The sequence below is a fragment of the Enhydra lutris genome, unplaced genomic scaffold (assembly GCF_002288905.1).
Source record: "Enhydra lutris kenyoni isolate GAN:26980312 unplaced genomic scaffold, ASM228890v2 scaffoldscaffold34, whole genome shotgun sequence".
Taxonomy (NCBI): Eukaryota; Metazoa; Chordata; class Mammalia; order Carnivora; family Mustelidae; genus Enhydra; species Enhydra lutris.
The window spans coordinates 21,782,152-21,797,306 of NW_019154118.1; the positions used below are offsets into that span (position 1 = coordinate 21,782,152).

At 46.6% G+C, this 15,155-nt stretch overlaps 1 protein-coding gene across 1 annotated transcript in view; it reads right to left on the reverse strand.

Annotated features, from left to right (window-relative positions):
• Positions 1-15,155, reverse strand: part of LOC111153733 (salt inducible kinase 2) — a 126,173-nt gene that overhangs the window by 14,729 nt on the left and 96,289 nt on the right. Inside the window, exons 5-8 of the mRNA XM_022512923.1 lie at positions 10,076-10,200; positions 9,521-9,644; positions 7,738-7,958; positions 6,131-6,283 (exon numbers count right to left, since the gene is read on the reverse strand). Coding sequence (XP_022368631.1) covers positions 6,131-6,283; positions 7,738-7,958; positions 9,521-9,644; positions 10,076-10,200 — 623 coding nt within the window. The remainder of the gene's footprint in view (positions 1-6,130; positions 6,284-7,737; positions 7,959-9,520; positions 9,645-10,075; positions 10,201-15,155) is intronic.

Below are 15,155 nucleotides of genomic sequence, written 5' to 3' on the forward strand. Positions count from 1 at the left end.
ACACACACACACACACACACACACACACACACACACACACACACACACACACACACACACTCTCTCTCTCTCTCTCTCTCTCACCCAGAACACAAAGTGTACTGAGGTTTGTGTTTCTGGTGGGGGGAGATGGTGTTTATTTCCTGACAAGGATATGTGTGCAGAGGAAGAAATGAAGTGGCAGAGAAGTGGCGGTTACTTGGAGGTGACGGGGGTATCCTCCTTCCAAGGAGGTGCAGAAAACGAACATAGCCTGTTGGCGCAGCAGAAAGTGAGATGCTTACTGCCGAGCAACTTATGTTTCTGAAGTGAACCTACTGGAGAAAGCTCCAGATGGTTTTAAGCCCATTTTCATGTCTCATTTATTAACAATGCTAAGTAAACAAAAATTACAAACTCTTCTTTTAAAAAATCACATAGGCGTGCCTGGGTGGCTCAGGTAATTGGAGCATCTGACTATTGGTTTTGGCTTAGGTCATGATCTCAGGGTCGTGGGATCGAGCCCTAAGTCAGGCTTCATGCTAAGCGGGGAGTCTGCTTCCCCTCTGCCTCTCCCTCCACTCCCATTCTCTCTCAGTGTCAAATAAATAAATCTTTAAAAATATAATTAAAAAAAATCATATAACAGAATCTTTCTTTAGGACAACTGGAAAGGATTCGATTTGACGTATTTTGGGGGCAAGGATTGATTTTAAAGATGAAATTACTGGATAATCCTTGCCTCCCATCTCTTCAAAGCTAGTAGAATAATTTATTAGATGTCTTTTGAACATAATGGATACTGTGAAACATCTGAGGGAACATACTCGTGTCTAAAAGGCAGCGGAATGGCCTTTTTTCCCCCTGCTATAATAAAGGGACATAGGGTGCTGAGTTTTAAATTTAAACAAAAAGGAATGATATTGGTATGATTTTAGCTTCTCTCCTCCAGAGACCTGGGTGTGAGTCCTGGCTCCATCCCGAACTGTGTGAACTACCTAACCTCTCTGAGTCCCATTTTCTTTACCCAGAAAAGGGCACAATACCTATTTCACAGTGAAGTTAGGATTGCAAAAGGTAACATGAAAGGTCGTTCACTTAGTCATGTTAATTCTGCCCTTCTCCTTCCTTCTAAAGTCGTGAAAAGATCACAGAGATTAGTCTGCAAATGCATAATTCTGTTCTCAGTTATTGTCTAATGGTTCTCCGTTAAGATTTTGGGTGGATGGTTTTCGACGATGGGGGGTGCGTTAGAAATGCACCTTCTATTTGAATATACTTTGAGTATATTTAGAATATACCTTATGTTTGGTACAGTCCAACATTAACATCATTAGATGTGCTGTGTGAGACAAGGAATAAAGTAGCAATAGCCAAGTGTTGGTATCATATGGATGGTAAAATCAGAAAAAAAAAAGTACACTGTGAACAACACTGAGCATGATAAAGAAAAGGCTTTTCTTACATCATCATTCCTCACTCTTATTTCCTGGACTACTTTTGAGGCTAAACAACTCCTTTTTCCTTTCAAGTGTTAGTCATTTAATTTTAAGTCATTAATTAGTCATTAACTTTTTGAGTCCTCATGTCATAATGTAGAATGTAAAGTTCCCAATAAAGTATATTTCGTGCGTTCTTCTTACCCTTATCATCAGCTTTTCAATCAAAGGATAGAGCTGAACTTTAATTTCTGGTTCCCAAATTTATTAGGCTGCTGCTCGTGTGCAAAATAATTTAAATTATTAGGGCAAAGCATTATTTAAAGATATTGCATTGGAAATGAGGTACTAACGCGATAACGAGGGTGTGCTGTTCCTTCTCCGTTTCTGCCCTGTCAGCTGTGACTTTTCAAATGGCAGGTCATGCTACGCCAGACCAAGCGTAACACATTTTCCTTGACAAATTTCATGTCCAACCTGGGCTACAGCAACAACTTACTGTGAGCCTGCTATGGTAAGAGGAGGAACACATTTTATGGTGACAACCACTTCATAGGAAACAGGAGGATAGGTGTTTTTATTTTTTTATTTATTTTTTTTTTTTTTTTTTTTTTTTTTTTGGGATTCTTGCAATCACTGAAGGGATTAAAGGAGTCTTTCTGGAACGAGGTAGGGTGAAAATATTCAAATGGCATGCTCTGCACTGGAGCGTGGACTAGAGAGCATGCCATTTTAATGCACGGATGGACGACTAACATCCCAAGGAAGCTGACCTCACTAGTTTCTTCAAGAGTGGCGATAGACCCTGCCCACGTCCACACAATGGACACTGCCAAACATCTGAAGGAACATACTAGTGTCTAAAAGGCAGAGGAATGGCCTATTTTTCCCCTGCTATAATCACCTGAAGGGATATACGGTGGTGAGTTTTAAATTCAAACAAAAAGAAACGATATGGGTATGATTTTAGCTTCTCTCCTCCAGAGACCTGGGTGTGAGTCCTTTAATTAATTGTAATGACTTTTTAGACCATGTATTTATTGTCTTGAATCTGATTTTGCATTTGTCTTCTTCTGATTTTGCATTTTTTAGAATAACCATTCCAATGAAAATAATGTTTTCTCCTATGGGAAAATCTTTACTGCTCCAATAGGAATGTGCTGGTTAGGGACAGAATTGTGTATTGCCGCCGCCCCGCTCCCATCTGTGTCTTAAAGCCCTAACCCCCAGCGCAACTGTATTTGGACAGAGAGCCTTTCAGGAAGTAATAAGGAAATACGAAGTCCTACGGGTGGGCTCCCAACCTGACAGGACTAGTGTCCCTCTAAGATGGGGTGAAACACCAGACATCTCTCTCTGCACGTGCCGAGGAAAGGCTGCGTGAGGGCACGCTGAGTAGGCAGCGGAGAGTTCGCACCAGAAGTTCATCTTGCTGGCACCTTGACCTTGGACTTCCGGTGTCCAGAACTGTGGGAAAATAACCTTGTATGGTTTAAGCACCACCCCCAAGGCTGAGGTACCCTGGGGCCAACTACACAATGCTTTCTTACAGCTGTGGAGGGCAGGCTCTGCTCAGTGATTACAGAGCAGCTGGGATGACCGCTCACCCCGGTCTGCGGCCGTCGAAACCGGCGGTGGAAGGGCTAGCAGTTGGGGTTCACGGGAGCAGGCACGACACGTATTTCTCCTAAACAGTTGTCTGCAGTCAACTAGAGGCAACACTTCTTACATAGCAAACGGCAAAGAGAAGTACTCTGAATCATTCTGAGACACGGTTCTCACTGTCTTCTCGGTAGTAATGATGGTCCTTTCTCACTGTACCATCCGTCCTTGAGCAGAAGGGACTAGTTCCCGGAAAACGGACGCTGCGGTGGCAGCGAGACCGAGCCCGGCACAGAAGCGCTCTGTCTGCTGAGCTGAGCTCCTGCAGTAAGTTGCCGGATTTTATCTCTGTAGCAAACTCATGAAGGGGGCATTGCTATTTCCCTTTTATATTTAAGGACACTGAGTGACAGAGGCTGGCCGGCCAGTCGCTCAGCTCAGTTTGGAACCCAAGGTCTGCATGATTCCACAGCTCATGTGATCTTTGCATGGGATCGCGTTGCTTCCCCAATTTCCTACAGCTCTACCAACTAATGCGGGCTTTGCACTGTTCAAGCCAACAGCAGAACAAAGAACTAAAGCGAGAAGGTGCTACTCAACTTGAAGTGCAGAGACATCCATTTCTCCGCAGGTTCAACCACACCCGAGTGTGGACTCTCACGGGGCAGGGGCGCCTTCTCCAGCCCCAGTGCTGCTCCCGAGCACCCAAGGCGCTCTAGATAGGTCTGCGAAGGGACCTAAAGACTTCTACTTGAATGAGACACATTTTTAAGTCCTAGTAAGGAGCTTTCTATCACAACTTAGGTGAATATGTAACAGGAGAAGAATTAATGTGGTGGTTGGTAATAAAACAGATTATCAAACACAGGAAGACATGTTATACCTCTGAACTCTCAGCCGAATTTCACATAATTTGAGCTCTCCTAGGGAATCTGCTTCCAGCTTAGGTAAGAAAGGCAATCATGTGCAGTAATGTGCATGAGCCCAGGGTCGATCATTTATGTAACCCCATATCCCTGATTGCGTAATATGAACAAGAATAAAGACAACTGGGAGGGGGCTTTCTTGCTTCTTGTCCTTGTGCCTGGCACCATTTTCCAGAAGGAAGGGGTACTACTACATCTCACTCTCACTAACCCAACCGAGGAGTTCTCATTTTATCCCCTCCTCTCTTGAAACCAATACGATTGATCACTGAAGGACTCCAACTGCTCCGAGACACTCTAATCCAAAGACCTGGAACTTTATCCATGTGTTGCTCACGTTAGTGTCAATATTCACATTGTTTCATACGTTAAAGTGTGTGTAAGAGTGTATACCATTTGCCTACTAAAATCAAGATGTTAATCCTTTGGTTCTTTCCCCACTGCACATGTTCTGTAGAAGCCAATGCAAAATTCTAGTAACGCCTATAAATTTTATAAAACTGCCAAACACGAAATACAAAAAGTCAGAACTTCTCTGCTCTTCCTTGCCCTTGACACAAAGTAAGCACTCACAGAAGTGGAGGAAGTCCTAATGGATTGTACGAACGAACCACATGCCTCTTCTCAACCTCTACACAGATGATTTTCCGACTCCCTTCAGCCTCAGCCTCAGTCCCGGGATCCAGATCTATTCTTTGCTTCAAGCAACTAAGCCAGCGCCACCACTTACTCTCCCAGCCTCGGGCCCGGGAACAGAGTCATCTCTAAGTCACTGCTGTCCCTTCCTCCCCAACGTTTCCATCTTACTTTATAGAATTGACACGTGGGGCCATGTTCTAAGTGTTGCACAGTTATCAACTAATTCAAACATTAGAACGTTCTTCAATTTTCCCCATTTTATAGTCTGGGAAACTGAGGCACAGGAAGACCTTAAGGAACATTCCGAAGGTCAGGCAGCAGGCAAGGGCTGAATCGGAGGTTTGCTCCCGAGCACCTGCATTGAGCAGCGAGTTGCGCTGCCTCTGCCAGCCACCGCTGGGTCCATCCAGAGTCCGCCCGAGGTGACCCTGCGCTCACCCCTCCATTCTGCACCCGCCAGCACCGCGTTAGCCCAAGCTCCTCACTGCTCTCCCCCAAGCTCTTCTCTTCCCTGTCCAATCTACCCTTCCTGATGTCGCAGAGGAGTCCACTTAAAGCCTGGGTATGACTGTATCATATCTGTCTCCAGTCGTTCTGCAGTACTTCCTGAATTGTACGTAAACTCCCTCCCTTGGCATCCGAAACCCTTCATGGCACGGCTTCAACTCACCATGCCAACTTCTTCGTTTCCCAGTGCGCTTCAGTTCAGCTCCCTACGCCTGCCCACTGAGTGCTTCTGCTGCCTACGCACAATGCCTTCAACTCCTGCCTCTCCCCAGCACAGGCCTACACATCCCTGAAGATCTGAGCTCCGTCGGAAATGCCAACTCTCCCACGAAGCCTTTCCTAGGCAGATGTGTCGCCCTCCCCTTTGCCCGTGGTGGTTCTCCCACCTTTACCTTTCTCTATTTGGAATGGTGGTTATTTATGATGATGTCTTACTTTGCTTTTACACTGTCATGTCTCTGAGGGCCATGTCCAGGTTTTACGTAGCCCATCTCTTATCATGCCTAAGAACAGACACTTGCATAGGCTAAATCTCAGTAAAAATTTGTTAAGTGGAATCGAGTGTACAGGCTAGTTATATTGATTCCCACCATCAGTCAATGATTAAAGGTGAGAAAACTCTTTTTCTAAAGAAAAAAAAAACTGAAATAAGATTAATCCTTAGAAATAGGAAGATGGGGAACGCCTGGGTGGCTTAGTTGGTTAAGGTCATGATTTCAGGATCTCGGGATGGACCCCACATTGGGCTCCCTGCTCAGCGGGGAGTCTGTCTCTCCCTCTCCTTCTGCCTCCTCTGCCCCCTGCTCATGCTCGTGCTCTGTCTCTCTCTCTGTAGAACAGATAAATAAAATCTTAAAAAAGAAAAGAAATAGGAAGATGCTAAAACATTTGAGGATCTAGGAAGTGACGGGCAGAAACCTTACAGAAGAACCGCTTGTAGATGAGATCCTAACCCTTTGTTGTACGACGAGATGGAGAATGTGTCAAACCTGGGAACAGGCACCTACAAGATGAGACCCCGGGCTAATGCGGTGTTACCTTGGCAACGGTCTGTTCAGCCACGGTGCTGGGCCGCCGCTGGCGGGCGTCGAGTCTCTGCTCCACGGGAAAACTGCTCCGGTGTGATTTCAGGCGCTCCACCAACAAGTAATAAATGGCAGCAAAGTGGTTGTAGCTCTTGTTCTGCAAAGACTGAAAGAGAAAACAAGTGCTGAAGGCGGAGAAGCGTAAGGACCAGTGCGGTGAGCTACAGCTTTCTGAAAAAGCAGGAGAAATCATGTATTCCTGAAACCAGAGTAGCGAACGAAGTGTGTCTAGAATGAAAGCTGTTCCAGAATTCAGGAGGAAGACAGACAGTTCTGAGTTTCCAGAAGTGACTACATGAGGGCTGAGGCCTCTAAGTGACTGACCCTTTCACAGTAACAGGCTCCATTTGCTTTTCTGCGTGCAGGAAAAATGCCACCGCTGTCTCGTGTCGCAAGTTCCCAGGGCTGCCACACGGTCCCATCCCCGAGCTGTGACTACGGGGTACGGTCGCTTACAACCTGGGCCCGCAAGCTCGAATTCCCTAACTTCAACACAAGTCCCAACTATTGCAAACTCTGCAGTGAATGATTAAAGTCTTTGGGGAAATTTCTGGTGATTCTTTTGGGCTGGAGAGTAACACCGGGAGGCTGGATTGAGAGATACCGTGTCTCCGTTCTTAGGTAACTTTTTCCCCTTGTTTTTGCCGTCCCACCCTCCTGAAGCCTTGAAAATAAAGTTGCTTCCCAATTTTTCACATCCCTCGCTGGCCAGCTTTCCCAGGGTCCCAGCAGAACGCAGAACAGCTGCCCCCTGGCTTCTAATTCCACCGAACCGTCTGCAGGGCTGCCGCGCAGGGCATCCCAGGTGCGGAGCATGCCAGGCAGGAAGCACGGCCCGTCGGGCTGCCCTCCCAGCTGCGTCCTAGATCTGCTTCGTGGCGAGGACAGAAACGCCGCTGAGCTCGGGATGAGCTGAGCTGGGAGCCAGCCTGGCTTCCCTCGCGGCACCACGGTTTGGAGCACTTTAAGTTCACAAGAGGCATTTTGTATTCTTTCGCGTTACGCTCCATGAGAGCACTGCTGTGGAGGTAATAAATGTGTTTCTCCTAGGAATATGTTAACTACTTAATGGACAGAAATAAAAGTGAGGGGGAATTTCCCAGGCTCACGACCCTCTCCATTCTACGACCCCGAGTACTTCCGATTCTGGAATTCACCTGTTTCTGCCCGCTTGGCCTCCGCAGCTCGCAGCCCACACCCCACTGGCTTTCCTGAACATGATGCTGGCTCTCCCTGCTTCCCGGTCAGCCCCCAGCCTTGTTTCCGAGCTGTACATCTATGATCCATATAGACTAGCTCACACCCTGGATAAAACTTCATGCTTCATCTTAAAAGAAATTGTCTACTTTGTTAAGTTTCTTTGTCTTTCCCAAATCCCATATAAACTCCATCTCTTGAATTTTTTTGGCAGATGGGGCAAAGGGAGGAATTTATATACTGAATAAAAAAGCACACATGAACTAGAGTCTGACTGACATCCTCAGGGAAGACTGAACAGTACGCCCAGGTGCGGGGGTGGCTGTGCCAAAAGACCGTCAGTCAAATCTCTGGTCACTTTACCTCGATGGTTTTCTGCTGATCTATTCCAAGGCTGTGCATCAGTCGCAGAACCTGTTCATTAAATTCCCCAATGGATGGCTCATTTTCTTGCCCTTGTGGATAGAGAACAGGTCTCTGTACAGGAACTTCTACGAGCATCCATTTATGCTCCTTGATTTGAGCTATCGTTAGCCGTTTGGATGGGTCCAGCACCAGCATCCTTCGAATAAGGTGCTCACAATCTACGGAAAACACAATGTTATGAAAGTCAGGTAAATCACCTTGCACTTCCGGGTTCTGGCTTGACTCATGTGACTCTGCACAATGGCATTAATCTCTGTGTCCTCCACAGTGCCCACTGGAAAGCAGAAGGTCAAATGAATAAATGAACACATGAAAGCCAGCTGCAGCGGTCAGGTTCCCATGGTGAATGCTGACACAAGAGTAACCATCACTGTGAAGGAGTATTTCAGAAAATCAGGAGCGGGGGCGGGTGCCTGGGTGGCTCAGTGGGTTAAAGCCTCTGCCTTCGGCTCAGGTCATGATCTCAGGGTCCTGGGATCGAGCCCCATGTCGGGCTCTCTGCTCAGCAGGGAGCCTTGCTTCCCCCTCTCTCTCTGCCTGCCTCTCTGCCTACTTGTGATCTCTGTCAAATAAATGGGTAAAATCTTAAAAAAAAAAGAAAGAAAGAAAGAAAGAAAGTCAGGAGGGTGTAGGTCTGTCCAGTTTGGTGCTAAATGAAACTTTCTATCGAATTTCTCGAGTGAAAAGATCTAGACACAGACTTAGGTTCTGCTGAAGACAAAAGCCAGCCTCCCCCTACAAGGAGCGCACATGGAGCCCCAGGTCCTTGTGAGGCTGCTGCACCTCTGTGAGGCTGTGTGTGAGAGGCCGCTCTCCCGCGGCCAGCTGCTCTTCTCCAGTCAGCGCAGCTGAGAGAAACGCACACGAAGCATTAGTTACTTCTGATTATATCACAAAAACTGCATGGCTGGGACTCGGGAACCAGCTTATTCTCGGAGCGGACACCATGCCCTCCACCACCCCACAGAAGTGAGCCTCATACCCTCTGCGATGTGCCAGGCACCCTGTAAGGTGCTGGACACAGAGTACCTCCATTCGTCCTCACAGCGCCCGGACCAGGAAGCGCTGCTCTTCCCGTGCTGTAGACAGAGACACGGAAGCACAGAGAGCAGACGAACTTGTCAAGGGCAGACCGCCTGTAAGTGGTGAACTCGGGATCAAAACCAGGCAGCCTGGCTCTAAGGTCTACGCTCCCAGCTACCAGAGAGCTGTACTTCTACCGTCACTAGGAACGCAAGAGTTAAGGATGACAACCAAAACCCCAGGTCGCACGGAACAAGCTAATCTAAGACGGGCCGGGGCCGGGGCCCCGCATCTTGATCCGACAGCTTCGCCAGTTTTTCATTTAATCAAAAAACCCGATTTTGCAACTTCTCACCAAAGGATACAGGAAAATCTATTTCATGCTTAGAGTAAAATGGTTGTGAACCTATCTCACGGTGCTTCTCTAAGTCTAAAATAAACTGGGGACATTTATAGACCCAGAATACATGCGAAGACTTGACGTTCTTAACCTGGAAAGCTTTCCGTTTTCAGTTACAAGTAGGAAGACTACAGCTTCTCTCACCTACATGGAGGGGGCTGCTTATTTCTATAGCTTCTCAAGTGACGCAGTCACTTTGTTTGGCACCCAAACTCTTAGAACAAGGAAAGCCTTCGCTGAGGCGTTTCATTCGGAGCACAAATCCTGTAAAGAACAAGTGTAAGACAAACAGGTTACCTTCTGACATGAAATATGGAATCCGGAATCTTCCTTCTAAAACTCTCTGCCTCAAAATTGGAAGAGTTGGTCCATCAAAAGGCAGAGCTCCACAGACAAGGACGTAAAGAACAACTCCCATGCTCTAGGGAAGAAAACAATGCAGTCACTTTTCCACTGAGGACTTTAAACACTCTGTTTCCCTAAACATCCCCAGGGTTGTTAAAATCGTATGGGCTGAAAAATTCCCATTTGGATTTACTATTTTCTCAGAATTTCAAAACAAAACAAAGCAAAACTAAAACTCTATTGCAATAAAATATCCTATAATAAATATTTTCAAAGATCTGAATTTAATCATTTTGATGACTACTTAACTTTAAATTATTGCTGATATTAAAGTAATAACATCTGTCCCAAGCAGTTCTTCCCAGAACCCCATTCAAAAATGCTCTAATTATAGTCCAGTGGACAGGAAATGCTACTATGTGTTAGGTACCAAGAGCTTCAAAGATGGGCCAGAGTTCCAGTTATTACCGCTAGAGACGCATTTAACACAGCAAAGCAAAGAGGTACCCAGATATCCAGCTGCGGTCCCTCGTACTGCTGCCCTTCAAAGACCTCCGGGGCTGCGTAAGGGGGGCTGCCACACCAAGTTGCTAGCAGTTCGCCACTTTTAAAGAAATTTCCAAAACCGAAATCTATTGGGATGGAAATAAATGTTACTTTCATCTATATTCTCAATCACACTGCATTTCTCGTCCTAAATTTTACAAGATGCTGTATTGACAGCAGCACCTGCTACAGCATCTACCTTGGGCCGTGTCCCTGGCTCTGAGCACAATGACTAGAAAATATCAAGTATTTTATAGGTATTTGTTGAATGAATATATAAATAAATGAAGTTTTCTTCTCAAAGAGAATGAGAGGTTGGTAAAAGACTTTATAGATCACGTATTTTTAAGGCTGAAAGAAGATCCATTGGTGTGGGCAAGCAACTTGAATTAGGAAGTTATAGAATTTCAATTACTCCATGATTAAGAGTTCTTCATTTTTTTTAATTAAAAAAATTTTGTTTTCAGTGAGCTCTATGCCCAACATGGGGTTTGACCTCATGACCCCGAGATCAAGAGCCACATGCTTTACTGACTGAGCCAGCCAAGCACCCCAAGAATGCTTTATCTTTTGTAGTCTATAAGGAATAAGCAAAGGAGTAAAATTTTAAGATCTTTCCCTAAACACAACTGAGTGACTGGCTGCTCTTGCAGCCGTTACCCAGAGTAGCAAGATAAAACCTTTCAAGGCAACCGAGTAACAGTTCCCTGAGCGCTGGCCCACACATTCTCATTTGGCAGCTATGCGCCAGGACAGCGCACTACCAGGTGTCGCTCTGCGGCCCGCCGGCCACAGCCCCCTCTCACCACACCCCTCATTCACTCAGTGATGGAGTGCACTGGCATTACAGCTTCCAACAGTCAATGGTCTTCCTTTTACGACATTCGTCACACTGAGTCTGCAGCTCCGACACACAGCAAGCACTCTGGAAACACCGTACTCAGATGCCTTCTCTGTGCAGGGAAATTCCAGAAGACAAATTTCAGGGAGTTCCGGAAGAAATGCAAGCTTGTGCCCTTTTGCTAAGTGCTCACTGAGTCTCATACTCTTATTGAGGACACAAATTCCTACTATTTTTTAAGTTACACGAGTATCGTCTTATGTTGTTGTAAACATTCCTGGCAGGAGAACACTGCCCTCGTGACGGAAACGGGCTCTACTCCCAGCTAGTGTCCGGCGCCGCCTGGACCGGGAGCCTTCAGAGGTGTCCCAAGGGGCGCCTGGTGCCACAACTGGTTGACAGCCCGACTCTTGATTTCAGCTCAGGTCATGATCTCGGGGTCCTGAGATGAGGCCCCGCATCGAGCTCTGCGCTCAGCGAGGAATCTGCTTGAGACTCTCTCTCCCCCTCTCCCTCTGCCCCTACCCACTTGTGCGCATTCTCTCTCTCTAGAATGAATCAATCTTCAAAAAACAAGGTGAAAGTGTTCTAAGAGGAGTGGATCAAACTGCCAGCTCCAGACTCACTGGCTAAGTGACTTTGTGTCAGTCTCTGAGCCTTGGTTTCCCCATGTGTAAAGCTGAAGTAATAACCATCTGCAGTCGGCGAGCTGTCGTGAGGGTCAGTGAGGTGACATAAACCCGCACTCGAGTCACCCCTTGAGACTATGGCACACGGCACGCTGTAGGTGGAGCGTTCTCGTAGCTCACGGACATGCAAGCTGGTGGCAAGCAGTAGTGACCGCGAGAGCAGTCACCATCCCAACACCACAGCCTCAAGGCAGAGTATGGTCTCTCAAGTTATGGGAACTGAAGCAGTTTTCCCACTTTTCTAGCTTCAGGTCCTTTCTTCGTAGATGGCTTAACTTCCCGAACCTAAGTTTCGATATCTATAAATGTAGTGACGATCCACCTACCCAGACAGGGTGCTGTGAGGATGAAAGGAGATTAAACACGTAGCGTGCCTGGAGCACAGATGTCAAATGTCAGCTCCCTTCTTCGGCAAAGCCATCATTATCAACTACTGCCTTGCAGGGGGTGATACTTCGAGGAAGTGTACAGGAAGGGCAGAAAAGTGCAGAGAACCCTGAGGGTTCAGAAGACAACTGAGGGTGCATGTGGGGAAGAGGCTCAGGCACTGTCTACACCTGGTGGAACAACACCAGCTCTGCCCCTGGCACCCAGGAGGAGGAGGCAATGACAACCTCTCCCTTCATAATGGGACCACAGCTCAGTCCTACACTCTGCTTACAAAAGGACCATCGGAGAGGTCTTATCTTCTCAAGTCCATCTCCACGACTAACCACTCATATGACGTCATAACCCATATGTCCTCATTGATGCGCATTTCTAATTTTCTAGAAAAACTATACTCTCAAATGAGTCAAGGACTAGATGTTCAAATAACATTCGAAGAGGAAAATGTTAATTTCACTCACACAGACAAGCACCAGAAGCTCTAAGATGTGTGTTTGGAGATCCTGAAATAGGTCCAATAATTGTTGTCCTTTAAACCATCATCCCAGGGTGGGTTTTAGCTCATGTAAGTTGAGGGTACCCTCCAAATAGCACTGTTAAGTTTTAATATCTCAAGGGCCATTATGGAACTCCTACAATCTGGCCTTCCCTGAAATCTGGTGGAAAGTATCATCTCAAAGGAGTGACAGGGCCTGGTGGCCTGGCCTCCTTACTACGGAGGCTCTCACTGGGTACACCACACAGGCAAGAAGAGAGCAAGAGCTAGGAGAGCAGAGCTGTGCCTGTGGTAGCCCAGTCTCAACTGTGGCCTTACACGTACACCACACAGGCAAGAAGAGAGCAAGAGCTAGGAGAGCAGAGCTGTGCCTGTGGTAGCCCAGTCTCAACTGTGGCTTTACACGTCTTAAAGGTCTGTACACCACACAGGCAAGAAGAGAGCAAGAGCTAGGAGAGCAGAGCTGTGCCTGTGGTAGCCCAGTCTCAACTGTGGCCTTACACGTACACCACACAGGCAAGAAGAGAGCAAGAGCTAGGAGAGCAGAGCTGTGCCTGTGGTAGCCCAGTCTCAACTGTGGCTTTACACGTCTTAAAGGTCTAAGACAAGGAAAGTGCCCGTTAACATATAAGGAGAGTAGTACTAAGTAGATGTTTGCTTCTGTTTCCTATAGGGAACTGAAGAAAATAAAACTTGAGCCAGTGGCAACATTAAAAGAAATGCCAAAAGACAAACAGGTTCACTAGAGCTATTACAGTAGCATATATGCAGATGTCATTATTATTATTACTACTACTAAGTAGGCTCCATCCATGTCCAGTGTGAAGCCTGATGTGGGACTTGAACTCCACGACCCTGAGATTAAGACCCAAGCGGAGATTGAGAGTCAGACACTTAAATGATGGAGCCACGCAGGCGTCCCCAGATGTCTTCTATAACCTTGTCAAAGCGACTAAGCATTGTATTTGTAATCCTATGAGGTATGGGTTAAGGAAGACTTTGGAGTCAGGTAGATTAGGATGAAATCCTGGGTTGTCTACTGAGCTTGGGTAAATGTGTGACCTTGGGCAAGTTACTTCTTAGAGCCTTGATCTCCTCATTTGCAAAATGGGGACAATATCTACACTTTATCACATTTTTGTGAGTGTAAGTTGCTGACAATGAATGGGTATACGCAGACAAGTACACTTGTAAGTAGATATTATATAATGCCTTAGGCATGCTACTGAAACATACTGAGTAAGCTACTCGAGAGGAAAAGAGCAATTTTTCGTACTGTTTTACTTATCCATTTTCCCCATCAGACTGCATTTCTTGAGAGAAGGGAAGGGAGAAATGATACACATCTGTCCTCCCAGCACTTAGCATGCGGGCTGTAGACAGCGGCTGTTGAATAAAGGTTTGCTGCAATGACTACGCTGTCATCTTCTCTTTCCTAAGTGCTTACTGCGGACCAGAAGCGGATCTAAGCTCTCTAAAGAGGATTTCTTCTTAAACACCCATGAGGTTTCCTTACTGTAGGAGAAAGTGAGGGTAGACATTTAGTATCTTGGTGAAGACGGAAGACCGGGGCTAGAGAGCGAGTGTGACGACAGAGCCCTCCCTGTGCGCCACCACCTTTGTGTCCTTCCCTGGCACCGGGATAGGCAGCTATTTTTGAGCAAGTTAATAACTGTCAGGTTTAACAAGTGGCAATGGAAAGGCACTTAAAAATAAAAGCCCTTTTATTTCTTCACAGGAACCTAGCTAACGTGCTTTATTCAGTCTGCAGCTTTCCTTTTTTTTTTTTTTTTCTTAAATTTTTATTTATTTATCTGACAGAGACCACAGGTAGGCAGAGAGGCAGGCAGAGAGAGAGGAGGAAGCAGGCTCCCCGCTGAGCAGAGAGCCGGATGCGGGGCTCGATCCCAGGACCTTGACATCATGACCTGAGCCGAAGGCAGAGGCATTAACCCACTGAGCCACCCAGGCGCCCCAGTCTGCAGCTTTCTGCTTAATAGCGTCTGAGAGGACGTGAGGGGTGAGCGAGAGCGAAGCGACATGAAAGCGGCAGGGCTGGGCAGGATTTGTCACCTTCTATTCAAATGCAGGGTTAGTGTTCATCGCACCAACCAAATTCATTCCTCCATTGAACCGACGAATGCGTACGTGTGTCAACCACTGTGAGAGCACAGACGAGTGCCTCCCAGTGACAGAGGATAATAGAAGACCCCACGTTATCATCTGACTTTGGGAAACCATTAGGAAGACAGGAACTTGGGCAGCCTCCTCTGGTCCGGCCTGGCCTTGCTGGAAACGAAACACCAGTCCAGCCTCATGTGTTCTCTACCCCTGGCCTGCAAGTTAATACCTACAGTGATGGCTGCTGTGTCCCTCAGACACAAATTTCGTGTTGTTTTCCGCCATAAAACTTAACGCCATGCAATGCTGGATTCACTTTAGTATTATTTAACCGTCAATTCTGCAATAATTTTAGATTTCCAGAAGAGTTGCAACAATACAGTAAGGACTCCCTATGCCCTTCACCTCACTTCCCCTAATGCTAACATTTTCTGTAACCGTATTAGCAAAATGACCAAAACTAAGAAAGTAACACTGACTCAGTACTATTAACAAAGCTACGGGCCT